The sequence below is a fragment of the Suncus etruscus genome, chromosome 7 (genome assembly GCF_024139225.1).
Source record: "Suncus etruscus isolate mSunEtr1 chromosome 7, mSunEtr1.pri.cur, whole genome shotgun sequence".
In the NCBI taxonomy this organism is placed as follows: Eukaryota; Metazoa; Chordata; class Mammalia; order Eulipotyphla; family Soricidae; genus Suncus; species Suncus etruscus.
The window spans coordinates 101,398,500-101,422,835 of record NC_064854.1 but is presented as its reverse complement, the minus strand read 5'-3'; the positions used below and the strand labels follow the sequence as shown (position 1 = coordinate 101,422,835).

The 24,336-nt window shown below is 38.5% G+C and overlaps 1 protein-coding gene across 1 annotated transcript in view; it reads right to left on the bottom strand.

Moving 5' to 3' along the window:
- FOXP1 (forkhead box P1) overlaps positions 1 to 3,923 on the bottom strand; it is a 282,687-nt gene extending 278,764 nt beyond the window's left edge. The window contains 1 exon segment of the mRNA XM_049776850.1: positions 3,744 to 3,923. Within this exon segment, the coding sequence (XP_049632807.1) occupies positions 3,744 to 3,917 (174 nt within the window). The 5' untranslated portion in view covers positions 3,918 to 3,923.
- Positions 3,924 to 24,336: the final 20,413 nt, after the last annotated feature.

The window sequence follows — 24,336 nt, the reverse complement described above, 5'->3', positions numbered from 1 at the left end:
GGCCAATTACCACTGATGTTTTTATAGAAGATGCTATTATTAAACTACAAATTTATAACTTATTTTTTGTGGTCAATTTGTTACTGTTCTATGTGTATTGATAGGTATAAAATTTTGGGTGGGGGTAGATTACTTTGGTGAGGTCATCAATGGCTTTCAGTTCTTCAAATAAAATGGGAGGGAGTTTAATTTCCCGTTTATTTAATCTAATCTAAACACTCATTACTTCGGGAAGGGTTTGACCACATAAGTAGGTAGCCCCACCTCAACTGATCCATAAGGAAACAACAACTGAACCTTGACCTCTCTCTAGTAGAGACATAGAAAATAGAATCCCAAAATATCAACCATTTTTCTTCAATATAATCAGAAATACCTGAAAGCACCATGAGTGTATGAACACATATGTATATCCTTCTACACTTCTTGATGCCACTGGCTAGAATTTTGCCATTTGTATTAATGTAGGTAAATAGCGTTTATTGTATACATGGTAACTTTGAGTTAATATAAGACACAAAAAAGGTCTGGACTACCAATGAATGATCAAATCATGTAAAGAAGTCCTCTAAATTCTTGGCTTGCATATTAGTAAGTTTACTGGTTTTTTTGTTTGTTTGTTTGTTTGTGGTTTTTGGGTCATACCCAGCAGTGCTAAGGGGTTATTCCTGGCTCCAGGCTCAGAAATTGCTCCTGGAAGGCATGGGGGACCATATGGGATGCCGGGATTCGAACTGATGACCTCCTGCATGAAAGGCCAACGCCTTACCTCCATGCTATCTCTCCGGCTGGTTCACTGTTTTTTTGGGTTTGGTTTAGGACCATACCCAGTGGTGCTCACGGTTTCTTCCTAGCTCTTCCCTTAGGGATCACTCTTGCTAGGACTCAGAAAACTCTATGGGGTGCCAGGGATTGAATATTATCAATTGCATGCAGAGCAAACAACTTACCAGCTGTACTATCTCTCTTTTGTATCTTTCCTTCCCTTGGTCCCATTTAATGCTTTCTTATATTTTAAAAAATTCTTTGGGATGGAATGGCTCAGTGCAGGGCAAAATTCAATTTTCAGGACAGCCAACATGCCTGAATGAGATCCAAATGGCTCTATTGATAGGGATCACCAAATCCACAAATAAGTGTGCATCTCCAGCAAACTACAACCAAGTATGTGTAAGAACCACCACCAAAAAAAAAAAGTGTGTGAGACCCTTGGTAGTTTTTCACTTAAGTGTGTGAGCTTTGAAATCAAGTGTGCGACCATCAGAGAACACCACAACATGTTTGACCTCTGGGGAGCACTGAAATCAAGGTGTGCATGAATACCATAACCAAGGGTGTGCAAATATTACATCCAAATGTGTGTGTGTAAACTCCACACTTTCACACAAACACACACAAAATAAATAAATAAATAAATGGAAGAAGGAAAAGAGGAAAATTTAGTTATGATTTTAAATCTAAATTCTGGGCCAGACAGATAGTATTTGCTTCACTTTCACTTGCAGCTGATCTCGGTTAGATGGATGTCTAATACTCCCATATAGTCACCCAATCCCTGCCAGGAGTGATCCCTGAATACTACTAGGTGTGACCCAACTCCCCTCAATTATAGAAGTAGATAATGTTTTAAATTTTAATTCTAGGCCAGAGCAATAGCACAGCAGTAGGATATTTGCCCTGCATGACTGACCAGAAACAGATATAGTTTCAATCCCAGACATCCCATATGGTCCCCTTAGCTTGCCAGGAGCGGTTCTGAGCACAGAGCCAGGAGCAACTCCTGAGCATTGCCAGGTGTAACAAACAAACCAAAAACTAAAAAACTAAATTTAATACTCAGAAAAATTAAAACATAACTTACAGGCTATCAGCATCTATACCTCTAACATAAGAGATTCCCTTTCTTTTTTCTGATAATAATTTCAAGAAATTAGTTTAAGAAAAGATTTTCCTTTTTTTTCTACCATATTCTAATATTTCAGTATCTATCAAAAAGATTCAAAGGTCCATCAATCCCTCCACACATTTTTCTAAAAGGCACCAAAATAAGTTACTGAAATAAATGAGTCAAGGACTGAAATCAAATAAAACTCATCCATTACTAAGTCCAGATTTGAGACTCAATAGCAAAGTGTATGCTTTACAGATATGAAACCTGGATTCTATACCTGGCACAACAGACACACATATAAGAATCCAATATCAACAACAAAAATTAGTGACAATCCTTGATTCTAAAAGAGGCTGAAAAACAAAATGCCTACCTGCAAGAAAAATAGTAGTTTGATTTTCATCTACATGTTGGCAACAATGTCACTTAAAGGGTCACCTTTTACTTTTGGGAAAAAAATTATAGAGGGGCCAGCACTCAGGAGTTACTCCTGACTCTACGTTCAGAAATTGCTCCTGGCAGGTTTGGGGACCATATGGGATGCTAGAAATCAAACCTAGGTCCATCCCGGGGCATCTTCGTGCAAGACAAAAGCCCTATTGCTCCAGCCCCTTTTTGGAAATATTTTAACAATCATGTACAGGCACCCACTAACATGTCTATAAGTGATTTAATAACAAGAGTATGTACATCTCAACTCATGTGCATTGTAAGAAGCCACCATTAAGAGATTAAAATGCCAATCTTTTAGCTTTACATCATTTGTCATGTACACAAGAAGCAGATTGTGGCCCATATCCCTAAACTATTACAAGTAACAGAGGGCAGTTCTTTTCTTTCTTTTTATACTTTACTGCATCACAACGAAATACTCAGAAGTTATTTCTGGCTCCTTGCTCAGAAATTACTCCTGGTTGGGGCCGGAGTGGTGGAACAACAGTAGGGCATTTGCCTTATAAACTACTGACCTAGGACGGACCTTGGTTCAATCCTCCAGTGTCCCATATGGTCCCCCAAGCCAGGAGCGATTTCTGAGCGCATAGCCAGAAATAGCCCCTGAGCGTCACCGGGTGTGGCCCAAAAAAACAAAAAAGAAAAAAAAAGGAAATTACTTCTGGTGAGCTCAGGGAACCATATGAGTTGCTAGTGATAGAGCCTGGGTCAGTTTTGTACAAAGCTGCACTCTCTCTCTGGCCGCTCAGAATGCAGTTTCTTAATGCTGAGGCCTGTGTCATATCATTACATTTTTCTTAAAATCTACCCAATTCTGATATATTTCTGCTTGCTTTCTAGCAGTCCCTATTTCTCTTTCATTCCCTATTGCTTATTTTGTTTCTTCAGAAGGCTTAGGAAGTCTGTTATTTATTTAGATATAAATAATGGGGAAATGTTTCCAAAGATTAATTTTAATTCAAACAACTACACTTCATCCTTTCACTCTGGAGGCTGGGCAGGAGTGACCAGAGAGCCATCCAGGTCTCACAACAAGGAGTCCCCAAAAGAGGAGGCTTTCAAAATTTGGAACCCCAAAAGTCTAGAGAGGAGTCTCCAGCAATCACTGAAATCCAATGCAAAGTTGGCCTTTTTTAAAAATGTTGCATAGGCACCAAAGAGATAGTACAGCGGGTAGGGTTGTGTGCCTTACACCACAGACCATCACAGACCCAGGTTTCAATCCCTGCCACCACATACAGGTCCCCCAAAAACAAAAACAAAAGACACACACACACACAAAAAAAAGCTATCAAATAGTCAGACAGGTGAGTACTGAACACACACACACAGGGGGTAAGCATAAAAACAAGCAGTGCATGGCCACCCTATTAATGGCAGCTCCAGACAAGCACAGTACCTGTTGCTGCTGCGCATGCGCGAGCTCCGAGGTCCCCACGTCCACGGCTGACGTCTCCCCGTTGGACCTGCCTTCCCGAAGGTTGCTGCACTCTAGTAAGTGGTTGCTGCTGCTGGACCCATTCTGGATGGCTGCACCGTTACTTTTTGTCTCAGTCCCAGATTCTTGCATCATGACTCAAAAACCTGATCGAAGGATTTTCAGGAGGGAGCGGGGGAGAGAGAGAGAGGAAAAAGCAGCTGTTTAAACAGTTGTTGTGCATAAGGAGAAGGGCTCTGCTTTGCAATCTGCCAAAATCTGTAAACAGTTGTCATTTCCTTTCACGCAATTATCCCTCATTAGTGGTCCAGTCCTCTAGACTTTGAGGACAGATAGTGTCCATCCAAATTCAAAATTTGGTAATGTGCTGTGAAGTAGATTGTCTTTATTTATTTATTTATTTATTTTTACCATAGCCCTTAGGGAAAATGAGTATTTCAGGTAAACCCAGGATTTGCTTCATATTTTTATGGGGGTAACTGGATGTTCTGCTCAAAACGCATTCTCCTGGAGGGGGGCTGCTTCTAAGCCATGCTCAGGAGGCTTCAAGGCTACTAGGTCAGATGGGTCCCAAAGCTCAGATTTAGAGATAAGGAAGGGGCCATCAGGGTTACCTTGGTGTGGTATTCCAGATCCTTCCCAGCTACATCCAAGAGAGCTAGAATCATGAGAGGGGACAGTATGGTGCTAAAGATTGAATTTAAGGCCTTGAATATGTAAGGAATGCACTCTGGACCCCAGTAAGTCATTCTATACAGCAGATTGAGTATACATTTATTTATACACTCAATTTATTATGTCTATGACATTAAACCTTCAGAGAAATATTCTCTAGCCTCAATGTAGCAGGGAAGATACACATCAACAGAAGACCACAACCACCACCACCACCATCACCTGAGGAAATTCAGCCTGAAAACATTCTCAGTCATAAACCAAAGCATGTTTAAAGATTCTTGTTCCTTGGAATCATTTAGGTAACTGAGGTTCTTTGAATTAGGACATTGCAATAAGGTGGACTTCTTTTGGAGACAAAGCAAATTCCTTCTTTTTTTTTTTTTAAAGTTAAATTCAGGTGCTGCTCTCTGTGGTTAAAACTGTCTTGCAGGGCTAGAGAGATGATAGCACAGTGGGTAGGGGGCTTGCATTACAAGCAGCCAGATTGGGTTCCATCCTTGGCATCCCATATGATTCTCCCAAGTTTAAGAAAAGTGATCCCTGAGCAGTATCAGGAGTAAGCCCTGAGAACCACTGGCTGTGGTTAAAAAAAAAATTCCTGAGAAGGGGCCTCAGGATATCTCAATGGCAAAGCAGCTGTCATGTAAGAGTGTGTGATGTGACTGTGAGATCAGTCCTCAGAGTCATTTCATGTGAGCCGAGCACAATGCCAGCAGCTCTGGCATTTAGGATCTCCTATCCAATAAGGAACACATATACTCTCTAGTGTCCAGAATATAAGTAGGAGCTAGCACCCCACCTACAATGTGTCCCTTGAAGAACATCTCCAAAAAAGTAATCAACCCCTCAAAGCAACAGTAACACCAAAATGGAAGGTGGAAATAATTAAAATGTCCAGGAAAATCTCATCTAATGTTGGATGTTTCTTTTGCTAAATTACTGTCCCCTGATTTAAAGTGTCAAATGTCTGGGACTTCTTAAATATATTTTGGAGAAAATCTTACCTAGGCAGATCAACTGGAAGGTCTAAATTGAAAAGTCCAGGAGGACATTACAAGAACTCAGGAGTTTACCCTTAGTTACTCATCTGCAGTCAGCTTACTCAAATTCAGACTCTGGCACCACATAGTCCCCAAACCAAGTGACCTCAAGCATAAAGACAGCAGTAACCTCTAAGCACTGCTGGATGTGTCCCAAACCCCTACCTCCCCAAAATTTAATAAAAATGACTGGAAAAAAAAAGGATATGTCTGGATTTGAAGCTACTAAACATTAAACAAAAAAATATAGTGCAAGATGACCAGATTGTTACTACTGTAAATACATTTCATTTTTAACTCTTGTTGAAGTCTATGGTTTTTGGGTTTTGGGCCACACCTGGTGACACTCAGGGGTTACTCCTGGCTATGCTCTCAGAAATTGCTCCTGGCTTGGGGGACCATAAGGGACACCGGGGGATAGAACCTAGGTCTGTCCTAGGTTAGCACATGCAAGGCAAATGTCCTTTCACTTGCGCCACTTCTTGTTGAAGTCTTGTTAACTTTCCTTGCACAAAACCATCATCCTAGGTTCTTAGCAAAAGGATCCCATTAGAATAAGGTAGATACTATTTTCTAATAGCTAACATTATTGATAACAATATAACTGATTGCTGATAACATAATTAGTATAATACAATATAACTAATATAACACAATATAATTGATCATTAGTGTTATGCTAAAACATACCACAGACAATTTAAAAATATTTCCTAATTTAATTCTGACAAGAGTTGAGATCACACATTTGCATACGAAAACTCAACAAGAGGCTTTTATGTTGTTTTATTTCATTTTGAGGCTAAAACTAGTGGTGCTCAGGTTCTACTCCCAATTCAGTGTTTGGGGATTCACATCCAGTGATACTAAGGGGAACATGCAATGTTGGAGCTAGAACTTGGATCTTCTGCAAGCAATGGTACTATGATCCTCTGAGCCATCTCCCCAGTCCCTGAAAGTAATTTTGATTTATACAACTATATCACAGCTATATGATAGAATAAGAACTTGAACAAATTCAGTCTGATGTCCAAGCTTTTAGGCATGTGTTTTCCTAAAGTTAAGGCATAATGGAGCTATACATGAACTATGATTTTGAAAAGGAAAAACAATAGTTATTATAGAACATTGAAAGGTACTTGATTTGTATGTGACAGACTTTAGTTCAATACCTGGTCCCCTGAACACTATCCAAAATGATGGTGAGTACAGAGCTGGGAGTAGCTCCTAAGCACTGCTATATTTGGCCCAACAGTCCCTCCACAGTAAAAGAACATTGACAATTCCAACAATGAAGTTAACAAATATCTGAATAATTCCTATTTTAATATGAAATGCCATCCCAAATGAAGAACAGAAAATTTATAACACAAATTTACTTATAGCACAAAATGTATATAACCAGTGCTACAGTTCTCCCTCAGCATTAAAAGTATGACAATAGGAAAATTCAATGGCTGTACATCTTTAGATGGTGCCTTCTTGCTAGAAATTGGTTTAGCAATTTTTTTCTATAGAATGGACTAAACAAATAAATGACAACATTTTTTTATATTTTTTTTATTTTTATAATTATCCTTATTTAAACACCGTGATTACAAATATGATTATAGTTGTATGATTGCAGTCATGTAAAGAACACCCCCTTCACCAGTGCAACATTCCCACCACCAATTTCCCAGATCTCCCTCCTCCCTACCCCCCACACCTGTACAAAATTTAAATCACAGAAATTCTCATCTTTGTTTATTTTGCTGTCTCATCCAATTTTAGCACAAACTTCAGAAACCTAGAAGACATTTAATTTTTTTTAGTTAAGCCAATTCTTGAAGTGAATTAAAATGGCTTTTTTTTCAGGTTTTGTTTTGTTAATAGGTAGGAAACCAACTCAGAAGCAACAGATGAGTCTCTCGTCTCATTAGATTTGACTGTAACTATATTTCTTTTTAAACTGCACCAACTATGCTATGAATATAGCTCAGTGTCAGAACACATGTCTTGCTTTTGTGAGGTTTGAGGTTCAAACTCAGCACCACAGAAACATAAAGTCCTATTTTTCTGGTTGTAGCAAAAAGCAAATGCTTTAGAATCACAAAAAGATAAAAATAAATAATAATAACTTTAAAAATAATGACTTTTAACTAGATAAAAAATATAAATATAAAAATGCTCTCAGAACCAGGCAAAGCATATACCTTATTTAACTTCTCCCCCAAAGACATCAATTTGTGAAACAGCTATTTTCCCCACAATTTCTCTTTCACAAACAATCCCACTGGTATAGAAGCTAAGAAAAATAAAAGTGTTTAGGTATTTTAGGAAGAGAATTCTTGTCCCAGAGCACTTAGCAAGCAAACACATTTCACTATTCGTATATGTTACATATAGTTGATATAAAGGAAAAACATATAAACTTCTAGAGAGACTATCCATATCAGGCACTGAGTTCTCAGATGTTACAAGTGATGGCTTTATATAAACTCTGTGCCTGCCCTCCGCTAGGCATTTATGGAGAAACTGTTGACCTGCAGCAGAGCTGTATGTAGGCTTATGCTTACTGTCACTACTAGGATCCCAGACCTGAGACGAGGTGTCTAAGAGACTGACTGGCCCTGCTTCTGGTTTTTTTTTTTTTTTTTTTGGTTTGACACCATCACAGTGGGTGGAGTAGGAACCATCTCCAATCCACAATTTGAAGAGGTTTTGCTCCATGCAGTTCCAAAGCGGACTGCCAAGTCCTCCAGTACAAGTTTTACAGGCACCAAGCCAAGCTGCTTGGCTGGCAAATCAGGTTTGTGAGAGTGTAGGCTTTGTGACCAAAATTGCATAAAGGATTATTTTGGTCTGAGGATGTCCTTAATTAGTCAAGTGCTAACAGTAGTATGTAGGTTGGAAGATTTAAAATTTCCCATAATCTCCCACACCAATCAGGAGAAAACAGCTTTTTGAAAAGTACATGTGAAAAATTCGGAGTGTTGATGTCTAAGAACATTTCTAACAATATCTGGGCTGGCAATATTTCTTTCTATGGAATGTTTCAAACCATTTCAGAAGTCTTTCTATCTGTACCACACACTACAAAGTACACAGGCCTCTGGTGTACTTTTTAAATCCATGACAAGACTACAAGGGAAAAAAGGCAACTAATGTCAGCCCCACTTCTCAGTGAGCAGTTATAGGTAAATGCATTCTCCATTTCATAGAGGAACTTGATCTCTCAATAAATGACAAAGGATTCCCGAATTGCAAAGCCCAGTGCTGGATAATAAATCAGTAAAACAAAAATCAAATCAATTCCATAAAAACACCAGTGAGCATATTAACTGGACCCCCAAAACACATCTAAAGTACAAAGTGTTAACACTCTTTAGCAAATAACTCAACCTATTTGTTTCTGTCTATTTCTATCAATTTTTATAATTTAGAAGTCATCTAAAGTAAATGCAAGTCAATATACAGGAGGCTTCTCTGCAATCTCTAACATAAAATGCTGTATCCTCGATTCTAAAAGGGAGTAGAGAATATGTCCCATGTCTTCTGTTTTTAGTCTTAATCCCTGGAATTCCCAATAAACACCATCACCAACAACAACAGGAGCAGTAACAATAACAATAACAGCAGCAGCAGCAGCAACAACAACAACAACAACAAGGCTTTATTTCACAACACACCAAGACCAAAATACACAAGTATTGAAGGTGCCCCTGGAGATTTTGGCTACTTCAAAAGCATTTTTCCGGCCAGCAACAAAACCAAACCTTTCTCTGGCTCCCTGCAGACCTTCTCCAACTAAGTTGGTATGTTTAAGTCATACACGATCCATTCAACACAATCCTCCAAATGATGGATGCTACAATCATAGATCTCAGAAAGCTAGTGAAAGCCAGAATTCGTTTCACATCTTGCCTGGAAACATTACAGAACTACTGATTTCAAACGAACAATTTTTGTGTGTGGGTGCTAGTGGAACTTGAAGAAAAGGATAAAGACTAGAGTTTAGTATGCTTATTTATTGTTATTACCAACAGAACTGCTCTGTGGAAGCATTCTGGAAAATTTATGAAGTCCAGGCCAATGTATTTATAGTAAATTAAAGCAATGCTTTATTATTATGATTATTTCCTTGGTTACAGTGTTGATGCTAAAAATTTAGGAAAAATAAAGCCCTTGTTATCATGCTTGAGAAAGATTTTAAGCTAACAAAAAGTTCAGTCTTGATTCCAGGGCAGTTAATTAAGGTTGACCAAGTCAGGCAGAAGTAAATTAACTTGGCTGATCAATTATTTATATGAAGCAGAATAAATGCCCTTAAAGAACTTGGTCTATTCATGAAAGGATGTGTAAATTAAACTAAACATAGTTTTGTAAAATACATTTCTACTTCTATGGGGAGAAGAGAAGTTCATGGTGAAATCACTTTTGGGAAAATAATTAGAGTAATTCTATAGTCCTCCCCTTGCTGAAAAGGAAAAGGCATATTTATTACTATCCATCCAGGTGCAAGATAAGAGGAAAAAATGGCATGTGATTTTGAAGAGATAATAGACTCTTGGCAGAAGGAAGTGGGAGGGACAGGAGAAAGGCAGGGAGGGAAGAAGGTAAGGGGAGGGAAAATAAAAGAGAAAGAAGGTAAGGGAGAAGGGAAAGGGAAGGAAAGAGGAGAAAGGGGAGAAGGAAGGGAAGAGAAAGATGGGGGAGGACAAAGGAGGGAAAAAAAGGAGAGGAAAAGTGAGGAGAGAAGGAAGGAAGGAAGGAAGGAAGGAAGGAAGGAAGGAAGGAAGGAAGGAAGGAAGGAAGGAAGGAAGGAAGGAAGGAAGGAAGGAAGGAAGGAAGGAAGGAAGGGATGAGGGAGAGATGGAGGGAGGAAGGAAGAAAAGGGAGAGAGGGAAGGGAGGGAGAGAGGGAGGAAAGGTGGGAACAAGAATGAGAATAGGAAACAGGAAAAGGAGAGGAAAGAAAAGTGTGGGGAAGTTGGAACTTCTAAGAATGAAAAGACATGTATTTGTCTATTTCTGAAATACTGAATATATAGTTCTTAGTTAAATTCCATGCAGAGTTTGTACACTGGACAAGAAAAACAGTGGGAGTTAACTAGTCTAGTTCCAAATCAGGAACTGTTTAAATTACTCATGTAGTATCATGAAGTTCCAAATTTAATATATTCATGCTGTTCAAGAAAGAAAACAACCATGTCCATATTAAAATATTAAGCATATGCTTACTTACGCATCTCATTAAGCAAGTGAACTGGTTCCCTTTAAATGTGTAAAGGTTTACCTGACAGGGCCTGAGACACACTACAGCAAGGAAGGTACTTGTCTTGCATGTAGCAGACCCAGGTTCTATCCCCAGCACTCCATGCCTTCAAGTCCAGCTAAAAGTGATCTCTAAGTGCAGAGCCAGGAGTAAGTCCTGAGCATGGCCAGGTGTAGCCCCTCAAACAAAAAAACTAACAACGGTTTACCTGGCAACTTAATACACACAAATGGATTTTAAGGAGCAAGGTGTCACTAAGGTACTCCCCCTTAGGCAGGCAGTAGGGTGCTCTGGAGGTACTAAACCAGCTCATGAGTGTAACTTTCATGCCAAATACAGAAGAAATGAAGCAACAGACAGCTCCCCAGAAGCAAGCTTTGGCAATGGAGACTTCACATTTCCTAGCCTGTGGCTCTTATTTTCCCACAGTTTACCTCTAACCACCCTGTAAGATGCTAACGGAGCAGGTGGCAATGAGGAGATGAAGGATGCTGGAGCGAATTCAAGTATAAACTAGGGGATAAAGGAGCCCGGTGAAGAGAGAATAGGATGGAGGAGTTGTGGCTGGTCCAAGATGGCATGTCACAGTCTACAAGTGGGAGATGCATATCATTTTTAGAGAGTTCAGGAGGAAAAACCAAGTGAGATAACAGGGAAACAACAGCTAATGATTTTCTTATCTGAGATCTTTTCCAAAAACAGTGATGATGCCCTTAGACAGGGCATTTCTACTCCCCTCATTGGTAGGGGGCCCATCATGGAAAGACAGCCAAAGGTCCAGCTTAGCAAAAAGAAGTCAGTGTACTGTGTTAGGAAGGCACCATCTCCCAATATCAAATTTTCATAATTATAACAGAAAGGTGTAAATTTTCTAATGCATGGCAGTTCAAAAAGTAATCAAGGGAATGAGCCGGAGGGCTATTTTAATGTATGCAAAGCTAGTGACCCACAGTAAATGGGAGGTAAGCTACAATGAATGCAAAGTAATGCATACATACTGAAGTCCTGGTCTGATGAGGGACGGCTAAAATTAACACCCAATTAATTTCTGAATTGACAAACAAATGAAACCCATAAATCTACTTTCTCATTAATTTTCTTGTGGTATAATTTAAAGCAGTAATATGAGGGCAAAAACTGAACATTATCCATCATAAATATCAAAAAGATAGCACTGTAACACCATAAATTATGCATATTACCTGTTGTTAAAAATGATTTATGTATTATCAACTTTATCATGCACTGTAGATGTGAGATCTATCTTTAAAAACCTGGAGTTTGGGCTGGAAAGATAACATAGTGGGCAAGATGGCTTGCCTTGCACAAGGCTGACCCCAGGTTCAATCACCTTGGGTTCAATCCCAGGCATCACATATACTCTGGTGAAACCTGCCAAGACTGAGGCCTAAGTGCAGAGCCAGCCAGAGTAAGCCCTGAGAGCAGACAGCTGCAGCCCCAAAAAACAAAGAGGGAGGGAGAGAAGAAGGAAGGAAGTGGGGGCAAGGGAGGGAGGGAAACAGAAAGGAAACACCTGAAATTTCACTTAGCATTTAGAAAAGTTCTGAAGCATTGAAATGGCAAAACAAACAGACAAACAAACTACAAAATATGGACAGGAGCAAAAGTACAATGAGTAGGGTACTTGCCTTGCAAGTGAATAACCCAGGTTCCTTCCATCTGGCCCCCTGAATCCCATATGGTCATGTGAGTACTAAGGAGTAATTCCTTAGCACAGAGGAAAGACTAACCCTTGAATCACCATAGTCATATGGGAAATCAAGGCAAAATGGGAATCTTCCAAGATCATAGTCAGAAGAAGCTAAGACCTTCACATGGTGATAGGTTGGATCTTTCAAAAGAGGTTAAAGTGGGCCCGGAGAGATAGCACAGTGGCGTTTGCCTTGCAAGCGCCGATCCAGGACCAAAGGTGGTTGGTTCGAATCCCGGTGTCCCATATGGTCCCCCGTGCCTGCCAGGAGCTATTTCTGAGCAGACAGCCAGGAGTAACCCCTGAGCACCGCTGGGTGTGACAAAAAAAAAAAAAAAAAAAGAGGTTAAAGTATCCAAAGCTCCAATAACACTCCAAGAAAGCTTTCCTAGAGAAGAAGTGACTCTGCTTCAAAAACAGAAACTGCAGGGTTCGGTGCTGTAAAGGAACAGATCTAGACAAAGACACTGGGGTGCATCTAAGATAGCCAGTGGGATGCAGTGAGATCTATATCCCTAGGGATTCAGGGATGGGAGGAATCCTGAGAGAGATGGGGAAAAATTATGTCCACTATCAATACTGTAATATTGCAGTTACTTTTCCTCTGAAGTTCAAAGACATAAAAAAAAGAAAGAAAGAAAGAAAATGGGAAATAGTTTGTATTTATCCATTGAACCAAAAGCACTTTATATCTGTCAGTTAAATGGAAGAAAAGGAACTCAGATTAAAATGATTTCCTACACTATTCTCCACCTCCATTTGTTTAATAATTTTTTGTTCAATTCCTTTATCTTCAAGTTGAAGGCACGCCTTGCACACAATAGGAATTTAATACATAATTGCTGAATTTTTAACTAAGTGATTAAATGACAGAAAAATCCAAGCCTAACCTCTCAATCAGACGAGATCAAGAACTTGTGCTAGCCACTGCCTTGCCTGTTCCTCATTTAAAAATACTCTTATTTCCTGTATTTCTTTGGAATGACTAACCATTCTGCAGTTTTGAAATTCAGAAAATAAGTTTAAGTCATTCAATCACTGCGTGTCTTAACACAAGAAAGAATTCACTAGTTTTTGAAAATTAAGAGAATCGACCAATAAAAACAACTAGCCCAACCTATGTCAGCCATTTAACAGCTACTGAGAAAACTCAGAGGGGACGGTGGTATTAAGAACAGGATGCTTCATTTTGCCTGTAATTCATAAGTGAGGATGGTAAGGAATAACATGGTAAGAAAAGAACATCTCAATCACAATGATAGTTTGCATTTTCCACCAGACTTTCCCTGTGTGGACAGACCTTTTTTTTTCCCAAGGAAAGGGGATTTCTAAATTCCAAACCCAGTACCTGTTGTTCAGAGATACTAGAACGTTGTCCCTCTCAGACAATGTCATCTTTAGAAGACATCACTGAGTGCAGCTAAGAAGGTCACCTACCTTCCAAAAAGTAAAAGTGACTACTTGTTTTTTTTTTTAGAATTTCAGCTATGAATAGTTTTCTTTTCCTTTTCTCCAGGTAGAAAAGCATGTGAGGGCTGTAATCATAGCGACTGTGGACAAAGCCACGAGAATAAGGAACCACTTAGGGAAGACAGGCAAAGGAGAATTCTCCCCTGCTCCCTGGCCCCAGTAATCCAGATGAGCTCCAATAATTAAACTTAAGACCAAAAAGGAACTTTGCCAATCCAGCACTAGGCTATTTGCTTTGCCACAGGGAAGCCTCTGAAGCCCAAAGTATGACAAGGCCAGGTGTTCTGGACAGCTTAATTAAAAATGCATTTTTACTGAACAAAATAGGTTTGAAGTTGGAGAACTAACAAAGCCCACGAAACTTTTAATCATCTGAACATTTGAACAAGCTGAATTCGCACAAATAGTCGGGTGGAATAAAGTGACTAGCAACCGCCCCAGAACCTTAGTTTTCATTTCCATATTTCTATATAGTTTAATATACACGGAGCCAGTTCTCGGCACCAATTAATGAGCAACTTGTTCGATAATACACTTCACATATCTCCTGCTTCACCTTCTGTCCCTAACTGCTCTGGTGGTCAAAGTGAACAATATGTTCACGGCCTCACTGCAACTAAGTGAAAGCAGGCCATCAGAGGTCGGCTTCATGCATTTCTCTGTTGTAAGAAGAGCACAATGATTTAATTTTATCCTTCAAAAACTCCAATATGCATATATGTTAGTCTCAACCCTTGAAATTTTACTCCCAACAATAGATTGGCATGCTTTTTTTTCTGATATTAAATACCACCATTTGTTGAAGGTCATGACCCTCTCTTCTCCCCTTCCCTCCCCTCCCCACCCCAGTCTCCAGCCTCACCCCAGTCTGTTTGTATCCTTGTAATTTATAGCAAATGTTAGCAGGCTTGCCCTCCAAAGCACTGAAAAAAGGCAAATCAGAAACAGCAACAAACAATAATTAACAAAACAAAAAACAAAGATGATGTGAGCAGAGTTTTCTCTACTGTTGGCAAAACATGACAAAGACTGAGAATGTTTGCTCTTATCTAATGTTGCTCCCAGTGTGTCCAAGGCACAAATCACCCACAGTCTCGCAAACAGACACACACACACACACACACACACACACACACACACACACACACCCCTCAAGATGAACAGAGACCAGTCTGCTTGACCTAAGCAGAAATAATATAATGCAGAAACTTCTTTTAAAGTTGGTCACAGAGTAATAAGAATAAACAACATCAGTTTTAAATATATAATGTATGGCAAATATATAGTCTCCCCCCCACTTAAAATGTTTTTAGGATTTAGAATATATCGAAGTACAGTTAATCTTTCAAATTCGACAGAGGACATGCATCAGAGTATGACAAGGAATCCATAAGACAACACATAATGCACAATAACACAAAATCCAGGGATTGTACCTTTCAAAGTTGACTGCCTTGTTCATAGCACTAGACTTTTTCTCCTAGGCCTTCTAAGTCCTTGTTTGTTCCACAGAGTTTTCTAGCCATCTGATGTCCTATTACTGAGCTAGTGGCCTTTCAGGAGAGCTCTTTCCCTTCTGAAAAAAGCAAACAACTGCATAGATATCATTACACTAAGGAAATCTCTTAGAAAAACCAAACAACTTGCTAATCTCTCCAGCCCCTTCATCCAAGCAAAAGATAAGAAAAGCAAACCTAAGTCTGTTTCAACCACATTCCAGGGACAAGTTCCCCTTTTTCTTTCTTTATCAAAATTTGAGCATTTGCTTGAGAGAGAGAGAGAGAGAGAGAGAGAGAGAGAGAGAGAGAGAGAGAGAGAGAGAGAGAGAGAGAGAGAGTTAGTTTAAAACAGACCTTGTGTGTGTGTGTGTGTGTGTGTGTGTGTGTGTGTGTGTGTGTGTGTGTGTGTTTAAAACAGACCTTGCAGGATAAACTGCTTCTCACACCCGCAAACAAAGCAATATTTGTTTAATAACGATTGCTGCCATGGGTACAGTAAACAAGAGACCCAGCATTTGTGTTTATGAACAAACACATCATCTTACAAGAGCAATTTAACATTAACCAGGTGGAATAATCAACAGATTTCATAGGTGACACCAGGGGCAGAACTAACGTAAACAGAACTGGGGAGGAGAAAGGGGCCACTCTTTGGAATCAAGGTCGAGGTAAATGCATTACAGAGTAAACAGCTGCAAAGAAGGCAAGATAAACAAACAGCCGTTCTTCTGACATTTAGAGAGGCAGAAAGGTTGTATGTTACATAGATCAGCTGCTGACCACCATGAAATCTAACCAGTTGGAGACCAGGCCTGCTTGTTTGCACAATGCCATGTTTGCTTATAAACAACAATTTGCTGTTACCAACCTCAAATTACTCATCATCATATAAGCCAGAGCAAATCAAGTAAAATCCGGTTAACTCTTTACTGATTATATAACCGAAAAAAATTTAAAAGGAAAGAGAAGGAAGAAAACACTCTTTATGAGTGAAGGGCTATTCTTTAAATAAGGTAAATAGAGTTCAGTCCATTTCCTTGTTATTTTCATACTTAGATAAAAATAAAGCATCTATCTACATGGCTTCAATAGCCAAAGGTTGAATTTAGTAACTGCTTAAAACAACTATGTAATGTTTTCATGCTGGAGTGACTATGCGTTCGTTTCCTGGACTCATCTTTTATAAAATATATGGGTCAAACACACTCAAATCGTGAATGCTTCATCTATTAGGAAAATCTGATGCTCTTTTCTCCCTAAGTTTCTTGTTTTAAGATCTCTTTAAGAGCACTGGGTCCGCAAACAAATAGATCCGCAGTATTCTCCACCACTCTGCAAAAATCAAACTACAGGGTTACAATTCTGCCCTTGAAAAAGATTATATAAATAAATTTCATCAGTTGAAGTTACATATAATCACACAGTTTATTTTGTCAGTTTATCAAAGAAACTGTAGGTCTTCAAAGTCAGAGCAAAAAACAACTTCAAAGTAGTCACTAAGAAAGTGTTAGGAAGAAATGTTTTATCCTCAACAATTTATCCTCACATATGCACTAACACATAACACAGTTTACTATATAGATTATTAAAAATTAAAAATACTATATTTAGTTATACAACTTGTAGTTAATCCATTCTTTCGAATCTACTTTTTAGCTACTTTAAAATTATTAAAATACTTAATTTTGATATATCCTCCCTTTACTTAAAATTTAATAAGCAAAACATCCTAGAAAAGAGTTTGGTAATTTAGCTATATCTTACATGTATAATCAGTTATTCTTTTTTACATTCTGAATTATGTTCAGGCAAAGCACAGCCAGACACAGCTGAAAAGCCAAATAAAAAAATTTAAATAAGGGCCCGGAGAGATAGCACAGCGGCGTTTGCCTTGCAAGCAGCCGATCCAGGACCAAAGGTGGTTGGTTCGAATCCCGGTGTCCCATATGGTCCCCCCCCCCACCCCCCCCCCCCGTGCCAGCCAGGAGCTATTTCTGAGCAGATAGCCAGGAGTAACCCCTGAGCACCGCCGGGTGTGCCCCAAAAAACAAAAAAACAAAAACAAAAACAAACAACTTTTTAAATAAGGAAAATAAGATAAAAAATAAATAAATGAAACCTAAAGACCTTCAGTCTCACTATGAAGTACTTAAACATTTCTAGCTGTTTCTCCATTTTCATTCTCATTGCATCTATGTACTCTGTTCTGGAACCCCAACTAAAGTCACAACATCAGGATATACCTCAGAGTATAACTCTGGCAATTATATTAGCAACAACTAAAACATCTTGGACAAAACTAGAACCTATCTTTTGTATTTTCTTCAAAGACCCCTTCATGCCCACCTTCAGTCTCACTCGCTATTTCTCCATTTTCAGTGACCACATTGTACCTCTGTTCTTTGTTCTGGAACCCCAACTAAAGTCACCACATCAGAAGAGTGTGAATTTTGCTTTATTTTTGCAATGGCAATCTTCCTGCCAATCTTTTCCTTTTACCAAACCAAAATAAGCTCAAAAGACCTCAACAAAATCTGGAGAAGAAATTTTCACTAAACATTCAGTCCCCTAGAAGGAGGGAACTTCTCAAGCTCATAGTCCGTTTACCACCTATGAGCACAGGAAAGGGCACAGCGTATGCTCCCTTTGGGGCCCAAAAGCCCTTCAAGATTGGAGCTGTTCCACTGCCCTACAGAAGGAAACCCAGCCTTGCTCAACTCTTAAAGATGATGTAAGTCTATCTGCTGGAACAACTAATAGAGACTCTTCCTCAAATGCTTGGGGAATAAAATATTATTAAATTCCAGGCACACTATACTATGGGTACAGCTGAAATGGCTATGAGATCAAGAGGTAAAAATGACTTATCCTGTCTCTATGAAAGTCAAGAGAGGAAAAAAGATAAAGAAGTCTAAGTCTTAGAAGCATAACCAGTTCTGCTCTCTTGATTGCCCTTCTCCTTTGGAAAATGCTGATGAACCACTAGCTACACAGTATTTCCAAGTGTTCCTTACCTTCATGTAGCTTTTCTTTTCCTAAAGCCTGCATGAACTCCACCGCCAGCAATGAAATAAAAACAAAATTTACAACCCTAAACTAAAAGGTTGTATTTCCCTTGATAAAAGACCATAATTGAGCCCTAAGCCTAGACATATTATTATTACCAAAAGAGGCTACTCCCTCTGTATTCCAAGATGATTCAACTGATTCCTTACCTTACCATGAATAGGTTAAGTGATGTGCCATTTTCCTCCACCCTAGTTGTGGCAAACTTTCTCTGATTCTCCTGCTGCTTAACTTGCATGGACACCTAATTGACTTATTCTCGAATCTCCACCCTACCCCACCCACACCCCAACATTAAAAGCATTACTAACTAAAAAGGAAAAGAAAAAAAAAAGAGTCTACTTATTTAGGTCACTTTTGAATAACCTGTTTTAAAAAAATACAAAACAGTCCTAAGGAAGTTCCAGGGAGACTATAGCTTGGACAGATTTATTCAGTCCACAACTTTACTCAGGGATGAAAATCTCACTAATTCCAAGTTTCTTGAAGGATCTAAGTCATCTGACTAGACACATAAGCCAGTTTCCAAGCCTCAAGCCTGCACATCTACTTCTGTCTTCATTGCTGCTATCTTTTCCATCTATGCTTTTGCCAATGACATTCTAATTTTTTTTTATTTTGATTTTGGGGTCACCCACTAGTGATAGAGGCTAGTCCTGGCTTTGTATTTAGGAATTAATCCTAGCATTAAACATGGACCATATGGGATGCAGGGGATTGAACCCAAGTGGGCAGCTTGCAAGGCAATCCACCTATCTACTGTACTATCTCACCAGTCCTACCCGCTATACTATCTCTCCAAACCCAGGACAATGGTACTTTAAAGTTCACTCACTTTTGACAAACATATAAATCTATTTCAGAGGAAAGTTCTTACCTCTTTGTCAAGTGGAAAACCAGTCTGTATCCCTTTGTACACTAAAAAGAATTTGTCATAAGTGTAATACAACTAGACCAATGTTATTAAATTCTAACCAGAGACGGCTGTCCATAAAGGCTCTGAGTGGGAGCCATGTTCTTTCTTTGTTAAATAATGAGCTTACAACTGGAAGTGAGAGATTAAAGGCATACCTGTACCAATGGAGACTTGCTCTTTGGTACATATTTCTTAATCAGAAGGATTAAAACAGACTGAAATGAAAATGCTTCAACATCACATCACAATAATGAGAACTGGTGAATGATTTATGAACCACATGAAAATCCTCTTCGAACATACCAGTGAGTGGTACAAGGATTACAGATTGGAGAACTAAACTCGAGTTGACCCACATGAAAACTGTGCAATCTCCTTGCCTCCTAAACCGAGCATTCTAACAACACAACTCACAAGGCATTCCAGAGGTTCTGTTACAGCCACTCAGGCTACCAAAGAAATAATTAACCCCTAGAACAATTCTTGTCCTCCAAATTGGATGGGGATACTGGAGTATGGGTGTTATATTTATATAAGACAATTTAAAAATCAAACTGGCAACTCCAATATAGACTTTCCTTGCAGACCTGTCTTTTTTTTTTTTTTTTTTTTTTTTTGGTTTTTGGGCCACACCCGGTGACGCTCAGGGGTTACTCCTGGCTATGCGCTCAGAAGTCGCTCCTGGCTTGGGGGACCATATGGGACGCCGGGGGATCGAACCGCGGTCCGTCTCCTAGGCTAGCGCAGGTAAGGCAGGCACCTTACCTCGAGCACCACCGCCCGGCCCCTCAGACCTGTCTTTTTATACACCATCAAGAATCTAATGCTTCATCACTTAAATTAAGCTGTCCTTTTCCAGTTCAAGTTCAGAGTTTATTTAATACCAAGTAACTATTCTCTGATTAAAAAACAACCAGTGTCACAACAACAAAACAAAACAAAACTACTGAAATTAAGTACATCATTCAAATGCTTAATGGCCAAAAAAGATGAATGCTTTTATTAGTCCAACCTTTTCTAAAATGGAGTGCCAATGATGACCTAGCATTAGGCACTTTCTTACTATTAATCACACTTCTAAGAGCTCATTTTGACTTAAAATCTTAAGAAATGGCTATAATTTAAAGAGGTGGTGTCTACATAATGAAAAAAGACTCTTAGATGGTACCGTTTCATAAAATACAGTTCTTCTAAAAATGAAAACAAGGTCTAAGATGCTAAGGTATTACAATAAAGTAAGAAAAAAGTTCATATATAAAGATATAGATGATTATATGAATATATGGAATATCTGTTTTTAAAGAATAGGCCTTTTTACACATATATCTGTATATATGCAAATATTTGTATTGTGTATATAACATATAAAGTGGTGTTTTTGTTTTGTTTTATTTTCTTTTTTTTTTTATTTGGTTTTTGGGTCACACCTGGCAAGGCTCAGGGCTTACTCCTGCCTCTGCATTCAGAAATTGCTCCTGGCAGGCACAGGGAACCATATGGGATGCCGGGATTCGAACCACCGTCCATCCTGGATTGGCTGAGTGCAAGACAAACACACTACCACTGTGTTATCTCTCCAGCCCCAATTGTATGTATCTTTCAAGAAAAATGTGATGTTAACTGTCTTTTCTATTTGTGACTTCCCACATCAGTATCCTTTAATCAATCACTACTTTGGAAAACTGATTAATCCAAGGCATAGGAAAGGAATACTATTTCCAAATCACTAATTCTCTCAAACAAACAAACAAAAAAAAGAAAATAAAAAGAACAGGTAAAAAAAAAAAAAAACTAATGCAAAATGATAGAAAAAATGTAAAAGTACATCATGTGCTTAAAAAAATCTCATTGGTGGAAATCACATCCATATTAGTGAATACTATCATTTATCATTTATAAAACCTGCACCTTATCAGTCCAGGTAAAGAGAACTAAAGCAAGCTCTTCAATAAGTTGACTTCAAGACAAATTACAGGTACCTGCCACTTTCCTTTCAGTATTATTTCAATCATAAAATGATGCCCTTAACTTATAAATTCTCATTTTACTAAACTATCCTTCACGAGCATTTTGCATAGACATATTTGAAAGTTTTTCAAAATACAGAGCTAACATAAATCTTTTTTAAGGTGACCTTTCCATTTTTACTGCTATACACTCAGAATACAATGCATACAAAGCACTAAATCTTGCAAACACACACAAAAAAGGCAACATTATGTTACATGAGTTAAAATTCAGAACCATGCAGATCTAAAGATCAGGGACTGGAGAGATAGTCTAAAGGGGTAGGGTAGGACATTTGCTTTTCACACAGACTACCCAAATTCCATCGTTAGACCCCTAATTATTCAGTGATGACTAACAGGAGTAATTCCTGAGTAAGAGGCAGGAGTTACTCCTAAACATGGCATGGTGTGTCCCCAAAAACAAAAGCAAAAAAAAAGACTATAAATATTTGTGGTATGAGTAATTGGGAAGACCAGAGATCAGACTAAATCAAGAATCCAGGTATCACACTACAAGTTGAACACACTAACTGAAACAGTCAATAAGTGGTGATTAAAAGTATGGTGGGCCTTGGCATTAAATTGCTCAGTAATCAGTAATGAAAGTTCTCATTAAGGGCTCCTTTTCTGATAGATATGATTTCTCTAGGTGCTGTCAAATGGTCAGATAAGAACTCAGACTTTGAATCTGTCCTACATACTCACAGACTAGTAACAAGATCAAATTCTGTACTATTTCTGAAAAGCCAGGAGAAATATTGAGGGTAACAAGAGACATGCCAACAAATGGGGCTCAAGAGCTTCAAGTCCATGGGATAGACAGAATTAGTATAAAAAGGGAGTCATTGATGGCAACTGTCCTGCACATAATAGATGTCAGGGCCACTCAAGTGCTCCAGAGTTGATGTTGGGACTATACAATCCCATCACCTAGTGATTCTCAACAAGATCCTTCAATTAAACACCCAAAGAAAACTACTTTGATTGGTAGTTTTGATAGGAATTTTTATAGTTGCTTTCCTTTGGCATGTACCTGATAGTTTACCTATGATGCCATTCTAAATGATTTCCTAATTCCATGAAAATCTCACACTCAGAACTAGCTATAGTTTCTGCTCTAACAATGAGACTCCTTAGCATCATCAGCAGCTGAGATAAAAATGTGGCACAGATCACAGTTCATGACTAACTGGAATCCCCATGACATATTTCTTAGGAGATTAGTATGGGTGGCAGAAATCTCATACCAAGGGCCATGCAAATAAGAGTCACATATGCCTCCAATAGGGAACTTAACCATTTTCTAAACTGCACTGTGAAACAGAACTGTTATACAACCTTGGTTACACCAAAGAAAGTATTGGAATTCTTTTGGTATATGCATCCATGTAAGTGGTATTTATGTTTTACCTAATATATACCAAACGCTGACTAAATATTGGAGCAACATGGGGAACAAAAATTGATGGAGGATCATTGTCATGGAGGTGGTGATGGTCTAGTGTGAAAGACACATTAATCAATTAGCCATAAAATAAGTGGACACTAAAGCTGTTACAAGTGCTCCTGTGAAAAATGCAGTTTTCTGAGAGCACACAAAACTAATATATGTAAAGTGCCTAGTATATAGTAGGTGCTCAATAAATCACAGTGATTATTAGTAGCCCATTAAAGTCAGACCTTTGGGAAACCACTCAAAAATTCCCAAGCACATAGTACTCTTCTCATAAAGTGAACCTAAAGTTTCTGGAATGAACCTATGTTTAAGTTAAATTATTAGTTTTAATTTTTCCTTGCTTTAGAAGAAAAAAAAAACCTCAATACAGTCAACACTTCTTTAAGACAGTCTAGAGACTAACATTAGCTTCCTGGGTAATTGTTAAGAATTAGTTATTGTTTATTATATTGTAGTTAAAAGAAAAAATATAGGAGCCGAGCGATAGCACAGCGGTAAGGCGTTTGCCTTGCACACGGCCAACACAGGACGGACCCTGGTTTGAATCCCGGCATCCCATATGGTCCCTGAGCCTGCTAGGTGTGGGCAGAGGGTAATACCGCAAACCAGCTTTATTCTAAGTAGGCCTTTGATTATAATTTAAAGCCTACATCCCTAAAATTAAAGCTTTAGTTGACTTTCAGGTCACATCTCTTCTTTGTATATGCAATTTGAAAAAATCATGAAAGTACATGCTAATAACTGCCAATAGGATGAAGCAACCTGTACCTTTTAGTGTGAACACAAGTACATTTGATTAGTGCATTTAGAACATGTCTCTACAGTAGGAAAACCAGATAGAATAAAACTCAAAGGGTCCAGATGACCAAATCCTCATTGGTAAGAACATCCTAACCAGGAACTAACTGAGAAAATATGAGTTAACCATACTCGAAGGACAGCTTTCAAAAGACCATGGCAAGGTGTTGCCTAGTGCTCATTACACAGACCAATGGAAGTTACTCAGTCTCCCCATTGTTAATTTCTCAGGAATCTATGACTGCTAAATTTTTTTCAGTATATGGCTTAACCATTATAGAAAGCAGTATAGAGGTTTTTTTTAAGCCATATATATATATATATATATATATATATATATATATATATATATATTTTTTTTTTTTTTTTTTTTTTTTGGTTTTTCGGGCCACACCCGTTTGATGCTCAGGGGTTATTCCTGGTTAAGCGCTCAGAAATTGAGTTATTTTAGCGATTTTTTTTTGGTAGAGATTTTTTTTTTAAATGAAAATGTAAAAAGCCATTCATTCCAGTCTTCTCATTTCTCTATATTAAACCAAGAATCCAAAAACTTGATTCAAAGAGATATATGTAGCCAGTTTTGCAATAGTCAACACCTGGATTCGGGGCTTAGAACACTATTTTACATCATTATTTTATACTTGTAGTGTTCTCC